This window comes from Oratosquilla oratoria, chromosome 18 (assembly GCF_046742065.1).
Source record: "Oratosquilla oratoria isolate Oo_2021 chromosome 18, ASM4674206v1, whole genome shotgun sequence".
Lineage (NCBI taxonomy): Eukaryota > Metazoa > Arthropoda > Malacostraca > Stomatopoda > Squillidae > Oratosquilla > Oratosquilla oratoria.
The window spans coordinates 24,985,411-25,002,414 of NC_134794.1; the positions used below are offsets into that span (position 1 = coordinate 24,985,411).

Here is a 17,004-nt window from a genome sequence, read left to right on the forward strand (position 1 = left end):
AATATTTACTTTAAGACGGATGTCTGTTTACTGATTTCGACCGATTCATAGATATTACCATTTGTTACAAACGCAATGGTCTCTTTTCACAAGTCGACAGTATCCAAATGAAAGGCGATGATTAACCTCTGAGAATTGGATATTTTCTTCATATAAGGTAGGAGGTATTTCTTCCAACTATGTTGAACGTCGTCTGTTTTTTTTTTGTTTTTTTTTTATTACTATTATTAACTGATGGAAATCCCTCCGTGGGACCGTTGTTTTTGGAATGATACGGAGTGAAAAGCCTTGCGTCTGCAGCTTAGTTCACAAACGGGGGGTTGAGATTTCGTGCGAGCCCCACCAAATTTGTGGACGCGATACAGCGATTCGAGTTACGAGAACGACTCGAATTACGACAACGACTCGAGTTACGACGACTCGAGTTACGACAATGACTCGAGTTACGACAACGACTCGAGTTACGACAATAACTGGAGTTACGACAATAACTGGAGCTACAAAAACAACTCGAGTTACGACAATGACTCGAGTTACGGCAACGACTCGAGTTATGACAATAACTGGAGTTACGATAATAACTGGAGTTACAACAACGACTCGAGTTACAATTGCGACCTGAAGTGCGATTTGGGTAATGACCTATTTGGATTATTCACATAACTCTTACCACTCTCATCCCTTCGTCCTTGAATCTGTTATTGACCACAATTCAGAACATATTGATAAGGTGGATCATCTTCACATTTTTCACATTTTCACAGTAAAGATAAGAACGTGAGTAGACACTGTTCTAGAGAAATCCTCTTGAAGGCGTTCATGCGTCCTTTAGCGTCCCCCTGAGGCGTTCTTTTTATTTCTATATTTCTCTCTTTCTATTTTCAAGCTCCCTGCTTGTTCTATGTCTACACATTCCCACTGCCCATCAGTGTTGCCCATTTCACTCTCCCCTCCCCCATTCCTCCTCGCCATCTCCCTACCCCAACTACCCATCGCCCTATTAGGCCTGGCAGATGGTGGGGTACTTCTGCGAGCACTGGACATCCAAGAAGCCGAAGTTGCTGATGACGCCGCAGTGCCTGGAATCGTCCGATGAGTGACTAGACACCCCCTTGGCCCACAGTTTGTGCGGAAGAGAGTCGCCTGTGATCAAGAAGCTCCACTTGCCCGGGGTGAAGATGTCCGTGGCGCTCGTGAAGAACATGAACCCTGAAGGAAGGTAAAACGAATACTATAAGGTAAGTTGAGCACCCCCCCTCCCTCCGCGCACCTCCACCGTGACGTCATAGGAAGTCTAGAGGGGGAGAGAGTGAGAGGTGAAAGAAAATGTAAACTTTAAAGAAAGCCATCTCTATGTACGGTAAACTTTAGAATTACACTATGATGTTCACATAATACTGAAATTACTCAGTATCACTTTCTTATCCTCAAATTATCAGTATCTGAGGTATGACCGCCAGAAAAGTTATAGATATGTTTTCCATGCTTTCACATTAGGTGGATTATATTAATATGACGAGTTATTAGATGGGATGACATGTCAATTTATATGCTGATCAGGTAGACGAGGAAGATGCTATACTGTTAATACACACCAACTAGCTGAATATAAACCCAGTAGTAATGACACGTAAAAGCATCATATTGTTTTTATTATATTACATTTTGGATTTGCGTGGATTTTATATGTAGACCTTTATCTCCACCAAGCTCAGTTATGTTTTAACCGGATTCTTTAGTCTGTTTATTTGCAATTGAATGAAAATTTCAGGAAATGTTGCTAATAAATAGTTACTTTCAAGATGACGGCTGCATACATATCCAGATGACCGAGTATTGTGTGTGCCACATAATTCAATCCATTTCTTTCTAAGTTCTTTATCTTTGGGTAGTGAAAAGAAATGTATATTTTTATCACCTTTTCAGTCTAACGGCATTGCACTTCTGCACTATACAAACTGTTGGCATTTTTATATGTTATTTGTCTGCCTTAGCTACCCCTTTAATCAGAAGATGGAGCTTCGCTCCATACACTGGTGTGCGAGTGACTGACAGCTCTCGACCCGCGGAACCCTGGTCTCGATATTTCCGTTGACATCATCAGCTACCTGCGCAGTGGAAAGGTTTTCTGGCTCTCCCTCACCCCCCGCTAACGTACCTTATAGTATTCGTTTTACCTTGCCCTGAAGGAGAAGGGGTAGCCATTAAGACGAGGGATGTTGTCGTTATTTTTATTGCTACTGCTATCAATATAGCCATTATTGTTGTTATCATTACAACACACCCAGACTTGACACGGGCGGCGAGAGTGGGGGTTGGGATGTTTAGTGGAAAGTGAGGTAGAGGGAACGTTATGAGTGATATTTGCGATTAATCACTGGAGGCGACCGTAGTGTAATTAATCGGTAAGCTCACCCACCGGCAATTGGGAGTCTCGTGTTCGGTCCATGGAAGGTGGCAGCTATTCTGTTACGCTCCTTACATCAACACTACCCTGTGTACCCATTATTTTGCCATATGATGTAGACTTAACGACTGTCACCTGATGATTCCATTTAGCTGAATTACAAAGGATTACAAAGGAGGAGCATACCGACAGGAGACCGTTTGGTCTATAACTAGGTCGGATGCGAAAAAAATATAATAATGATGAATAAATAAATAAATTAATGCATAAAAGTTATAATAACATAAATCTTAGATAAGATGAATAAATGCATAGATAGATAATAAACAAACGGGTAAATAGCAAATAATGATAAATTGACAGATAAATAATAATAAATGAAAATCAAGCAAATGATAATAAACAAACAGACAAATAATAACAAACAAATAAACAAATATATAATATGAAACAAATGGCAGGCATTACAGGATCTTGCTTAGGTGTTTATTCAAACGAATCTTAAAGCTTCGAACTGAACTACATTGCTTAAAGTCTTGTTGACACGGGATTAGTTTAGTAGCCGCTAGTCCTAGCTGCAAGGTGACGTCCCCGTCAAGTAAGTGCTGTCACTAGAATAAATTGGAGGGAAGTTAACTAACTTTCCGTTCACACTGTGCATGTAGAGTAGTTTTCAAGTCGGTAGCCCTTGTGGCTACTAAACTAGCCCCATCTCAACAAGGCTTAAGGATTAACACCATCACAATGAGCCTTGAAACGACGGCCATCCTTTATGAACAGAGGTGGTCGGGTTTTTGTATATTGAAAGCATCGCCAAACGTTTTTATTCAGCTGAGGGAAACCCTCTGCCGCTTGAGGGACCAATGCCTTTTATCAAACTTCTTGGAAATCCCATTTTCTCACGATGTCTTGCTTTGATTCGGTTGAACCAGACAGTTATTAGTTTCCACAGAATTCTAAAGGGCATGATGTGTTCTCCATTTCTGAACTTGGCACTTTTTATCTTTGTAAAGTTCTTAAATCTTGTCACATATTGCAGCTTTCCCTTTTCTCTGCTTTTCTCTTAACAGATTTAGACTTTTTCCAATTACTTGGCACCGACTTAACCTCTTCCTTAGGGATCTTCTTTTTCTTAACAACATGCATTTTTTCCAATGGCCGTTGTGGCACAAATCAATAAGTCCAAAGACTCTCAAGCCGTCGTCCCATTACTGTAGTGTGCGCATTATCATTTCTATCGCCTCTTTCTCCCACGAAGCGTGTCATCCTCTTCAGAATGGTCTCTTTTCCTTCCTTTCTTCTATATGGATAAAGAGACGTTTTGGGGCTTCGTCGGGCGTTTTTTCCTTTTAGGATTTCTCGGGGCGACGTTAGCGGTTTCGAGCTCCACTTCGGTAGTGAAATCCGTCTTTCCGTCCTTTTCGAAGGAGAGGCAAGATGATTCTTCCTCCAACCACGGATGGGACAGTATTCCGTCGAGTGATGGGCGGCCCCAAGGGTCTTTTGCGAAGCATCGCATTATTAGGTCCCGGCAGACGTTCGGAACGTTCTTCGGGAATGACGGACTGGCCCTACATATGGAGGCGTCTGTGTAGAAAGGATCACGGCGGCACACCATGTAGTAAAGAAGAGTGCCCAGGCTCCAGACTGTTGCGGGCATGTGTAGGAACTCGCCTCCTTTGATGTATTCTGGAGGCTAGTAAATTCGAGTTCCACCTGTGTCCTTTCCTTTGTAACTCGTAATGCGCTCTCCGCAATCAAAGTCGATTACTTTGATATCAAGCTGGCCTGAACTCTTGTCCCTGAAGAGCAGTATATTTTCTGGCTTGATATCTTTATGGGAGACCGCGGCTTCAAAACATCCTTTTATAGTTGTAACAATGTTTTTGAAGAGTCTTCGGACTTCTACATTCGATAGGTCGTTGTCGTTTTCTATATAATCGTACAACGACATGGACGACGGAATAAGTTCCATTACCATATAGAAATTATCATTGGCGATAAAATAATCATACAGCTTGATGACGCCGGGCACCTTCTGCACCTTCTTCAGAAGCGCAGCTTCCTTCGGGATTTTCTTCCCGTTGCGACGTCTATATGATTTCATCCGCGCCAAGGGCACTTTCTTCAGGGCGACCTCCTGGCCATCGATGATCCGCTTGGCTCGGTAGACAGAGCCGATGCCTCCTTTGCCCAATAGCTCCTGCACTTCGAACTCGTTCAGCTTCGTCATCCTTTCCCAAGAGAGTCTTTGTTTGAGAATGTCCCAATTCCTTGTCATGAATGAAAGTCACATCACACATTAAAGTAAACACCTGTACTGACTAGTTCGTATTGCGCATACGAATACACACCTTAATATAAGCTTGTATCTACATGTAAAAACTTATGTTATCTTTAAAAATTTCCCAATTATGCAGATGCAAAGAGAGAGAGAGAGAGAGAGAGAGAGAGAGAGAGAGAGAGAGAGAGAGAGAGAGTCATCATTCGCTGGTTATGATTCGACTCTTTAACACGGAAATAATGAGTTCAGAGAGAGATCACGGCGAAGTCAGCTCCAGGTTCATAGTGCTCGGATATGTCTTCGCTGTATCTTGTTCTTGTTCTCATTAAAGTAAACACCTGTACTGACTGTAGTTCATATTGCGCATACAAATACACACCTTAATATAAGCTTGTAACTACATGTAAAACCTTATTTTCTCTTTAAAAAATTCCCAATTATGCAGATGCAAAGAGAGAGAGAGAGAGAGAGAGAGAGAGAGAGAGAGAGAGAGGGAGAGAGTCATCATTTGTTGCCTATGGTTCGAGTCTTTAACACGGACATTATGAGTTCAGAGAGATCACGGCGAAGTCAGCTCGGATATGTCTTCGCTGTACCTTGTTCTTGTTCTTGTTCTTCTTGTCCAAGATAAACATATCCCCGTTTATGATATCAGTGGACAAGCAACAAGAGACAGTGTTTTATGAGAAACCTTTGGTGTAGCGCCTTCCATGATGGTGCCACTCCTATAGTCTCAGGCTTAACATGACGGGAGTCTTTTCAAGCACCCGCTCAAAGTCCTTTTAATAAGCACCCATATATCAAGATAAATAAATATGAATAGATGAATAGATGAATGAATAGATAAACAAATAAATAAACAACTTCTCTGAATGATGTAAACCGATATCGAATACCTATTCGTGATTACCGTTTTCTTTCTCATTTTGCTCCTTCCAAGACAATTTATTCATTTAAGAGGAAACACCTTACTTCACAAAGGGTTGACACTTTGACTGCCGGAAGGTTTCTTCGTCTGAATAAGCTTGCCTAACGGGGGCAAAAAAACCACACACACACACACACACACACACACACACACATATAGGGGAACAAAATGTACAAAATAGATCGGATGACCGTAATCGACCAGATGTCCGTGATGGGGGAAATGTTAATTTTGATAGGAGAAATGTTAATGAGGCATTGAATGTCAATGAAGGACCAAATAATAATAATATAGAGCAAGGCATAAATAAAAAACAAAATGATAATATAAGACATGATATTGAAACTCAAAATGTGTCAAAAAGAAATAATCACGAGTTTCTTAAAACTATGTACTTTAATGCTCGTAGTATTAGGAACAAATTTCAAGAAATACAGGCGTATGTCAAAAGCGAAAATCTCGATATGATAGGAATAACTGAGACATGGTTAAATGGTACAGAGTTCGAAGCTGAATTTAATATTGCGGGATTTAAACACTTTCATCAGGATAGAAACCACAAGAAAGGTGGGGGTGTTCTATTGTACGTTAAAAACAATGTTCATGCTTGTGTTTTAGAGAAAATGAAACAGGATGCATATGACAGTTTGTGGGTTGAGTTAACCCAAACAAATGGACAAAAAATGAATATAGGTGTAATATATAGGCCAAAGACATTATCATTAGCAGACGACAAACTGTTATTTCAAGAACTGTCTAGTTTCTGCAACCGGGATTTATTGATAATGGGTGATTTCAATTTTACTGACATTGATTGGATGACCCTTGAACATGGCCATATAGGTAGTCGCTTGATTGATTTTCTTGGTGACAATTACTTAATTCAGCATGTAAAAGAGCCCACAAGATATGGAAACTTACTCGATTTATTGATCACTAGCCGCGAAAGCATGGTAACTGATGTAGAAGTCGGTGAATCTGTTGCAAATAGCGATCACAACTTAGTCAGATTCAAACTCCTAAACAATTTTAGAATAGATACTTGTGCTTCTAAAATACCCGATTTCAGTAAAGCTCAGTTCATAGAACTACGTCAGGAGCTTCAACTTACAGATTGGGAGGAAAAATTAAACGAAAGGCCTGTAGATCAGATGTGGGAAATATTTCAAAATACGCTCACTAAGATGATTCAAACTTACATTCCTTTTAAGGACAGACGTCCCCCAAATCAGGCTCGCCCAAAGTGGCTCGACAAAGAAACTGAAAAAAGTATTGCTAAAAAGAGACAGGCTTATAAGAAATATAAGTGCTCGGGTGCATCTAATGACTATGAAAGTTATGTATCAATACAGAGAGATTTAAAAAAGACAATAAGAAAAAGAAAACGACAATACGAAATGAACATCGCTGAGAAATCCAAAGAGAATCCCAAAGAATTCTATAGTTACATTAGAGATAAAAAGGTTGTTAGGAATCACATTGGTCCACTATTATCTGCTGACGGTCAACTTGAATATTCAAATGAAGGAATGTGTAATCTCTTAAACAATTATTTTAGCTCAGTATTCGTAAACGAAACACCTCAAAGTGAATTCCAAACTGAAACCTGTGAAAAGTCTAGGGTAAACTTACTCACTACGGTAAATATAACAAAAGAAAAAATTAAAAGGTGTATAGACAAAATCAAAGTTAATAAAACACCAGGGCCTGACGGTTGGCATCCAAGAATCTTAAAGGAAATGAAAAATGAGATTGTTGTTCCATTAGAAATTATTTTCAAGAAATCCATCATATCCGGAGATGTCCCAAGAGAATGGAAGCTAGCTAACGTTACTCCCATATTCAAAAAAGGTGACAAAAAGAAACCAAATAACTATAGGCCTATTAGTTTGACTTCGATCGTAGGAAAAATAATGGAAACTATCATCAGAGATGCTATCGAATATCATTTAGAAAGTAACCGTTTGATAAATGATAGCCAACATGGTTTCAGACGGAAACGTTCTTGCGTGACTAACTTACTCGAATTCTACAACACAGTTATCTCGAATTATGACAAAAGAAACAATATAGATTTAATATATCTAGACTTTGCAAAAGCTTTTGATACCGTCCCACACGAAAGACTACTTACTAAATTAGCTTTGCATGGAATAAGTGGTAGCCTATTAGGTTGGACTAGTAATTGGTTGAAAGGTCGAAAACAGAGAGTTGTTTTAAATGGAAAAACTTCTGGATGGAAAAGTGTTGCAAGTGGAGTTCCTCAGGGTTCCGTTCTTGGGCCACTTCTATTCATAGTATATATAAATGATATAGACCATGGACTAAAATCTACTGTTTCCAAATTTGCTGATGATACAAAACTGTGCGGAGTGGCAAATGATCACTCAAACCAATTAGATATTCAAGAAGATTTAGATAAATTACAGCAATGGTCTGAAAAGTGGCTAATGAAATTTAACACAAGTAAATGCAAGGTAATGCACATAGGTAAAAATAACAGCAAGTACGATTACAAGTTATTTGGAAATTCGTTAACAAAAGTGGATAGTGAAAAAGATCTCGGCGTAATTATCAGTAACGACCTCAAATCATCCAAGCAGTGTATTTCAGCCTCTGAGAAAGCAAATAAGATTCTGGGATTGATTGCGCGATCTTTTTATTTCAAAAGTCCATCACTCATTAACAAGCTATATAAATCGTTAGTTCGTCCACATTTGGAATATGCTGTTTCCGTATGGTCACCGAATCTCATTAAAGACATTGACAGACTGGAAAAAGTACAACGGCGAGCCACAAAACTGATTCCAAATATAAAAAATAAATCATACGAAAATCGACTTAAGCACATGAATCTGTTTTCCCTAGAAAAGCGTAGACTCAGAGGTGACTTGATACAGGTCTTTAAGATTTTAAAGGGAATTGACAACATCAAAAGTGACCAAATTTTCACATTGAATGAGAATCAGACAAGAAACAATGGTCTCAAACTGTCCGGAAATAGATTCAATTTGGAAGTAGGTAGAAACAACTTTGCCAACCGTGTAGTTAATGAATGGAATAAACTTCCTGCACAGGTAGTGCAATGTAGTTCAGTTCAAAGCTTTAAGAATCATTTAGATAAATACCTAAGTAAGATGCTGTAATTATTTTGTTTTGTTATAATTTGTCTGTCTGATTTTCATTTATTATTAGTTATATGTCAATTTATTATCATTTACTATTTACCTGTTTGTTTGTTATTCAACTATACCAATGCATTTATTTATGTGTTTTAATTTTTATTTACATTATTATAGTTTTAATTTATCATTAATATGATTTTTTTTTCTTGCATCCGACCTAGATATGGATCAAAAGGTCTCCTGTCGGCTTGCTTTGCCTTTGTAATATATATATATATATATATATATATATATATATATATATATATTGTAACGTAATATTAGATATTACGTCATATGTGTAATTATGTTATAGAATTGTGTTCCTTTGTATTACATAACTATGTTCATATTTCTTGTCTATGTATGTATTGTAACAATGTTAAGCAGTAACGCCCGTCCACTATATGTAATCTTGCCTACGTGCGGAGAGGTGCGCACTCTTGTAGAACAAACAGACAAGCGAAATCCTGAATAGTTCGGAGCGCACAGATTTGACAGTTACTAAATAAATAGATTGTTCAAGCAAGTCGAGGGTCCTAAAACTACCCATGTTGACGTGTTAACTTACCCTCCTCCTCACCCGCACCCTTAACCGGAAGTATCCCGCTTCCGGTCCAATGGTATATAAGCGGTTGAAACCGCTCATTCCTGGTCATTTTTCGCTCTATTGATCTCTTGATAAAAATACAAGTTTGGACTCATGAGACGATTGGTGTGAAGTGATCACCCTTTTTGCCTACATTACGTGTCTGATATACATTGCATTACTTTACTTATATTTGTACTTATTACTTATTCTGATGCATGTTCCTGATCTCTTTGTACTTAGATAGTACCATATTGTATACTTATGTTGTTTCTTATTTGAACGATAATTTCCATATTCTCATAATCATGTAACGGTCCCATTGACCCTACTGCCCATTCTCTTTTGTGTTGATTGCCTGTAAATATTTTCCATTAATAATTTCGTTTACTAGTTTTATCGCTAGTTTAATATTCCTTTCCTGGAATCTTCTTTGTTACCTTTACTTCTAGTCTTACGAATTATCTAGGCCCTGACCAGATAGTTCAGTCCTACAGTGGCTTCTAGAAGTGCGCTGGTTCTTAAGCACTTAGACGTTATACGTAACGTATCTTCACATACCAGCAGCCCGTAACAAAGTGGCGACCTTGCCAGGATATTGGATCAGGTATTTAACACATTCTTATAGAGATGGATGATATAGTTCAAGAATTCGTTCAAAATCCCAAGGTAAGTTTCTTAAAGAAACAAACTAAAGACACTTTGATAGAAATAGGCAAGCACTTTGGAGTAGACATTGATACAAGTTTGCGAAAGAAAAAAAATACTTCAGGAACTCGTTGAAAATCTGATCGAAGATGAGATCTTATCTCCAGAAGAGATTACAGCTATACAAATTCCTTCAAATAGGTTAGAAATAGAGGCACGACTAACCGAACTTAAGATTAAGGAGATTGAATTAAAGGTCAGGAGAGTAGAAATTGAGGAGGAAGCTAAACTGAAACAAATGCAAATTGAGGCAGAATTTAAAGCTAAAGAGGAGGAAACTAAACTGAAACAAATGCAAATTGAGGCAGAATTTAGAGCTAGAGAAGAGGAAGCTAAAGTGAAACAAATAGAAAGAGAGGACGAAACTAAAATCAAATTGGCAGAATTTAAAGCTAGAGAAGAGGAAGCTAAAGTGAAACAAGTAGAGTTAGAATTAAAGAAGACAGAAGTAGAAGCTAGGATTGTTGATAGACAACCCGTAGTTTAGGAAGGTCATATAGATATTTCCAAGTATGTAAAACTTCTACCCCAATTTTCAGAAGGAGAGCCAGAAATTTTCTTTCTTCAGTGGGAAAAATTGGCGCAACAGTTACAAATCCCTAAAGAAAATTGGCCATTAATCATTCAAACACAATTTAAGGGTAAGGCTCAGCAAATTTATACTTCTCTTTCAGAAGCAGAAAGCGAGTATGATAATATGAAAGCTTGTATTTTAAAAGCTTATGAACTAATACCAGAGGCCTATAGACAGAAATTCCGTAATTATAGGAAGACACCTCAGTTAACATACGTAGAATATGCGGCTCAACAAGAGAGGTTATTCAATAGGTGGTGTTTGGCTAGTGAAACGGACACCTTAGATAGACTTAAACAGTTGATTTTGTTGGAGCAGTTTAAGAATACCTTAGAGACAGATCTTAGGATTTTTATAGATGATCATGTTCCCGAAACTTTAACTAAAGCTGCTGTATTGGCTGATGAGTTCACACTAAATCATAAACCCAAGTCAAGACAAATGGAATCCCAAAAGTCAAAGTCACATATTCCAGATTCAACAAAATACTCTGATCCTTGGTCCCCAAAGAAACACTTTGAAAATCAGTCTAGCCCATCACATTTCAGTTACAGGTCTGATTTCAATCAATATCCTCCAAACCAACCTTGGCAAAGAATGGAAAGGTTTAAGACTAATCCCCCTGTAACTTGTTCATATTGTAAACAGGTTGGCCATCACATTTCTAATTGCAGAAAGAGACTGACACCCTCATTCTCCAATAAGACACCAACTCTTGTAAGTAATATAAAATCAGATGATTCAAAATCCTCTATTCAGGATAAACTACCAAAGAAGCCGGTATTGTCAAGTAATGTAGAACCCCCCTCATCAAATCATGATCCTTGTTTCAAACCATTTGTATCTTCAGGAACTATATCTCATAGTAGTAGTTCACAACAATATCCTATTTCCATACTCCGAGACACAGGAGCAAAGCAAAGTCTGATTTTAAATTCTGTCTTGCAGAATCAGGGTGAGTCATATACAGGTTATGATATATTGATAGAAGGAGTTGGAGGAATTGTAAAATGTCCATTACATAATGTTTTCTTGCGGTCTGATTTAACAACCGGAATGGTTAAAGTAGCAGTAGTAGACTCTCTTCCCATAGTAGGAATATCCTTATTGTTGGCCAATGACATCGCTGGAAGCAAAGTCATTTCTCCCTTAATAACAAATAACCCTAAGACCTCAGTAGAACCTTCAGATAACTTACAGTTGTTTCCCGCTTGTGCTGTAACCAGATCTCAGTACAAGAAATCTGAAGAGGAGACCTATAATTTAGAATCCCTATTCTCCCAAACTGACCCATCTTCTTCTTCACCAGTTTCTCTATCTAGAGCAGAATTAATCAAAGAACAGAAGTCAGATCCTTCTCTTAAAAATTTGTACGAGATTGTTTCTTCTCCAGAAGAAGTTGAAAATATGTCACGAGGTTTCTATATAGAAAACGGAGTCCTAATGCGAAAATGGAGAGCATCCACCGCAACCGCTGACCAGCCATGGCAAGTAAGGAATCAAATAGTCCTCCCTCTTGGTTTCAGGAATAATGTTCTAAGATTGGCTCATGATACTCCCTTAGCAGGTCACTTAGGGGTAAGAAAGACCTTGTTCAACATAACCCAACATTTCCATTGGCCCACGGTTGTCAAAGATGTTGCCCAATATTGTAAAACATGTCATACATGTCAACTTGTAGGTAAGCCCAACCAGAAAATTGTAGAAGCTCCACTCCATCCCATTCCTGTAATGGAAGAGCCATTTAAAAAAGTTCTTATTGACTGTGTAGGACCTTTACCTCCTTCAAGTAAAGGAAATCAGTACATTCTCACAATCATGTGTATGAGCACTCGTTTTCCAGAAGCAATTCCTTTGAAAAATATTAAAGCTCAAAACATAATCAGAGAAATGTTGAAATATTTCACTATGGTAGGATTTCCTAAGAACATTCAAAGTGATCAAGGAAGTAATTTTCTTTCCAACAAGTTTAGAGAAACTCTTGTAACACTAGGTATAAATCATGTAACTTCCTCCGCCTATCATCCTCAATCACAAGGTGCTCTAGAGCGCTTTCACCAAACGCTCAAGACAATGTTAAGAATCTTCTGTGCTGAGAACACTCGAAATTGGGAAGACGGACTCCCCTTTTTGTTGTTCGCCACCCGAACAACAATTCAAGAAAGCCTTGGATTCAGCCCGTCAGAATTAGTCTTCGGTCATGAAGTCCGTGGTCCCCTAAAGATACTTCATGAACAATGGATGAAAGAAGAACCACCTGTTCCTTCTTTGAAATACGTGTCCCAGGTCACCGAGAAGTTGTTAGAAGCTTGGAAGTTGGCAAGAGAGAACTTGGCGAATGCTCAACGAGTAATGAAAGGTCGGTATGATAAAAATTCTAAACTTAGAACTTTCTCTCCAGGAGATCAAGTGTTACTTTATCTTCCCATACCAGGAGATCCATTGCAGGCTAAATACAAAGGACCCTATGAAGTCTTGTCCAGAGCCAGTGATCTCAACTACATAATCAAAACTCCAGACAGAAGAAAGAGTTCCCGTCTCTGTCACATAAATACCTTAAAACCTTATCATTCCAGAGATCCAATTCCAATTTGCAGCTCTACCACAATAAAATCGGAAGAGCCTCCTGATAACCTGCCTAATCCTCCTGAGATTCCCTTGGAAAACTCCCAGATACTACAAAATCTTCACTTATCTGAGAAACAAGATGTAGCAGAACCATTCACTGACCTGTTGAGAAAAGACCACGACTTCGTGTGGACGCCTACCTGTGAGACGGCCTTCAAAAACCTGAAGTCTCTTCTCACTAACGCACCAGTTCTAAGGGCACCCGATTTCCAACGACCCTTTCTTCTGCAAGTCGACGCCAGCGACACCGGTATCGGTGCCGCCCTCTTGCAAGAACACAATGAAGTTCTTCACGCTATCACCTACTACAGCAAGAAGCTGGCCCCTGCGCAGAACTACTCCATACTTTCTAGAACGTAGCTTTTCAACAGAAAGTGAAAAGCTTTCCCAAACGGTGGAGGTGTAACGTAATATTAGATATTACGTCATATGTGTAATTATGTTATAGAATTGTGTTCCTTTGTATTACATAACTATGTTCATATTTCTTGTCTATGTATGTATTGTAACAATGTTAAGCAGTAACGCCCGTCCACTATATGTAATCTTGCCTACGTGCGGAGAGGTGCGCACTCTTGTAGAACAAACAGACAAGCGAAATCCTGAATAGTTCGGAGCGCACAGATTTGACAGTTACTAAATAAATAGATTGTTCAAGCAAGTCGAGGGTCCTAAAACTACCCATGTTGACGTGTTAACTTACCCTCCTCCTCACCCGCACCCTTAACCGGAAGTATCCCGCTTCCGGTCCAATGGTATATAAGCGGTTGAAACCGCTCATTCCTGGTCATTTTTCGCTCTATTGATCTCTTGATAAAAATACAAGTTTGGACTCATGAGACGATTGGTGTGAAGTGATCACCCTTTTTGCCTACATTACGTGTCTGATATACATTGCATTACTTTACTTATATTTGTACTTATTACTTATTCTGATGCATGTTCCTGATCTCTTTGTACTTAGATAGTACCATATTGTATACTTGTGTTTCTTATTTGAACGATAATTTCCATATTCTCATAATCATGTAACGGTCCCATTGACCCTACTGCCCATTCTCTTTTGTGTTGATTGCCTGTAAATATTTTCCATTAATAATTTCGTTTACTAGTTTTATCGCTAGTTTAATATTCCTTTCCTGGAATCTTCTTTGTTACCTTTACTTCTAGTCTTACGAATTATCTAGGCCCTGACCAGATAGTTCAGTCCTACAGTGGCTTCTAGAAGTGCGCTGGTTCTTAAGCACTTAGACGTTATACGTAACGTATCTTCACATACCAGCAGCCCGTAACAATATATATATATATATATATATATATATATATATATATATATACATATGCATATATATATATATACATATATATATATATATATATATATATACATATATATATATATATATATATATGTATATAAATATATATAAATATATATATATATATATAAAATAAATGAATACCGAACGTTTTCGTCTATTGAAGACATCATCTTGAATAGACGAAAACGTTTGGTATTAATTTATTTTATTTTCCAAGTGGTTTCTGCAAGTATTGTTGTCACGTGTCCTTAGTGATTTGTTTTGTACATATATATATATACATATACTAGTATATATATATATATATATATATATATATATATATATATATATACACACACTTCTTGGGCACAGGTTCTCACGTAAACAATTTTGATTGAAGTCATCTGCGCTAATAGCTTTGGCTATTTTGATATTCAATATCTTCAGTGTCAAGAATAACTTTTTAGTCTCATTGTTCAAGGTTTGAACATGATCATTCATCACAACTAACACCACAGTCGGACGAAAGAAAGAGTTAATTAAGCGAAACTAAATATTTCGATTGCTCACTTCAATCCTCTTCAGTAGTACAAAGTGGAAGGAGGGTGCTGTGTTAAATAGCAACCTCTTACGAAAGGAAAAGAACTTGAAAAAGAACAAACGTCATTACCACAACCCTTATATGACATATATAGTTTCGCTTACTCAACTCTTTATTTCTTTATTGCGACACTACTTCTGGCCCAGGGCTGTGGACAGGATGCAGGGATGACCCGTTATCCAGGAGGTGCCAAGATGAGAGGGAGGGTGGAGGAGAGTGGAATATGAAGGGGATGGAATGGGTGGGAATGCTTTCGATGCCTTTTTCTTTTTGGCTACCCCCCGTTGTAAGGGGGAGAAGCCTTTGGTATATGTATGTAACTCTTTCTTTGGTCTGACTGTGGTGTTAGTTGTGATTTACAAATGTGTTACTACATTTCTCACCTGTGATGATCATTCATGATTTCAGTATCACGTGAAAGGGTTATGTCATAGGCGCTGATGAATGCCAACGATTATAATCAATCTATGCAACAGTACAATAAAACTGTTGACACAAACACCGATAACTCAAGTTTTTTTTCCCTCTCTCAGAGGGTGAGAAGAACTATAACTATATATCTTGAAGGGTTGCTGTAGGCGAAGTTCTAGTGAAGAATAATTTTTGCAGACTTGTATTGCTTATCAAGGAGATTTGGATAGGTCATCGGGACTCTTTGGATGATGTCACTGGGAGAAGTAGGAGAGAGCAAGGGGAGTTCTTGGTTGAGGTCACTGTCAGAAGTAGGAAAGGTCAATAGGAGTCCCTGGGAAAGGTTACTGAATAAAGAGGGAAAGGTCAATTTTAGTCCCTGTGGAAGGTCACTGGGAGAAGTCATCAGTCACAGAACAAGGAGAGAGGTGGAAGCTCTGGTTTGACTTCTGATCCGTGATCCTGTGGGCTTGGTTTGTTGCTGGTGCTGGAGGGCATTGAGCTCTTTGGGCGTTGTAGCACAACTTTCCGTTGACACTGGGCAAGACCATGGTGAATCATTCATAGGCTACAATGCTGCATTGCTGAACCACAGTAGACGAATTTACTTACAAAAAAAGTCTGACGCCAGGGACTTTTATTCAGTTTTGGTACCCTCCACCCCTAAGTTCTTGATGAACAAATCTACAATAAATGTGGATATATTTTGTGTATCCTGCTCTGGCTGCCGTGAGGCGATCTATCTTGATTAACAGAACCTCCTAGGGCAGAGTGCAGGGCGTTGAAATCCCCCATGTAGATCACACTGTGAGACGTGAGTGTGGGGAGGACGGAGAGATTGATTTTTCCTGGAGCAGAGTAAACATTGTAGAGTCTCAGTTTCCCATTGCCTATGGATATCTCAAAGGTATGATATGATGTGTGCATAGCATCATCAGTATCAATTGACAACTATCTCCGTACGAGCGGTCCATGGAAATATAACACATTAGATTTGATCTTGTTGCAGCCCTTGTGCACAGGCGGTGTTTTCTGCTTCTATCACTAGTTTACTAATCATATTCGTCACAAATATACTGGAGGATTCTTCAAGTACCCTTGATATGTAAGGTGGTGCAGTGAGTTGGATCCCATAGAGGTACACACACCCAGACTTGACACTGGCGGAGGGAGTAGGGGTTGGGGTGTTTGGTGGAAAGTGAGGTAGAGGGAACGTTATGAGTGATATTTGCGATTAATCACTGGAGGCAACCGCAGTGTAATTAATCGGTAAGCTCACCCACCGGCAATTGGGAGTCTCGTGTTCGGTCCATGGAAGGTGGCAGCCTTTCTGTAACACTCCTTACCCTATTATTTTGCGATATAGTTAATTAGTTAGTTAAGGTTTATTCAACAAAATGAAACAA

At 38.7% G+C, this 17,004-nt stretch overlaps 1 protein-coding gene across 1 annotated transcript; it reads right to left on the reverse strand.

Moving 5' to 3' along the window:
• Positions 1 to 4,103: 4,103 nt before the first annotated feature.
• On the reverse strand, positions 4,104 to 4,640 carry LOC143034790 (serine/threonine-protein kinase pim-3-like). Its single transcript, XM_076201137.1, has one exon. The coding sequence runs from the start codon at positions 4,638 to 4,640 to the stop codon at positions 4,104 to 4,106; it is 537 nt and encodes a 178-aa protein (XP_076057252.1).
• Positions 4,641 to 17,004: the final 12,364 nt, after the last annotated feature.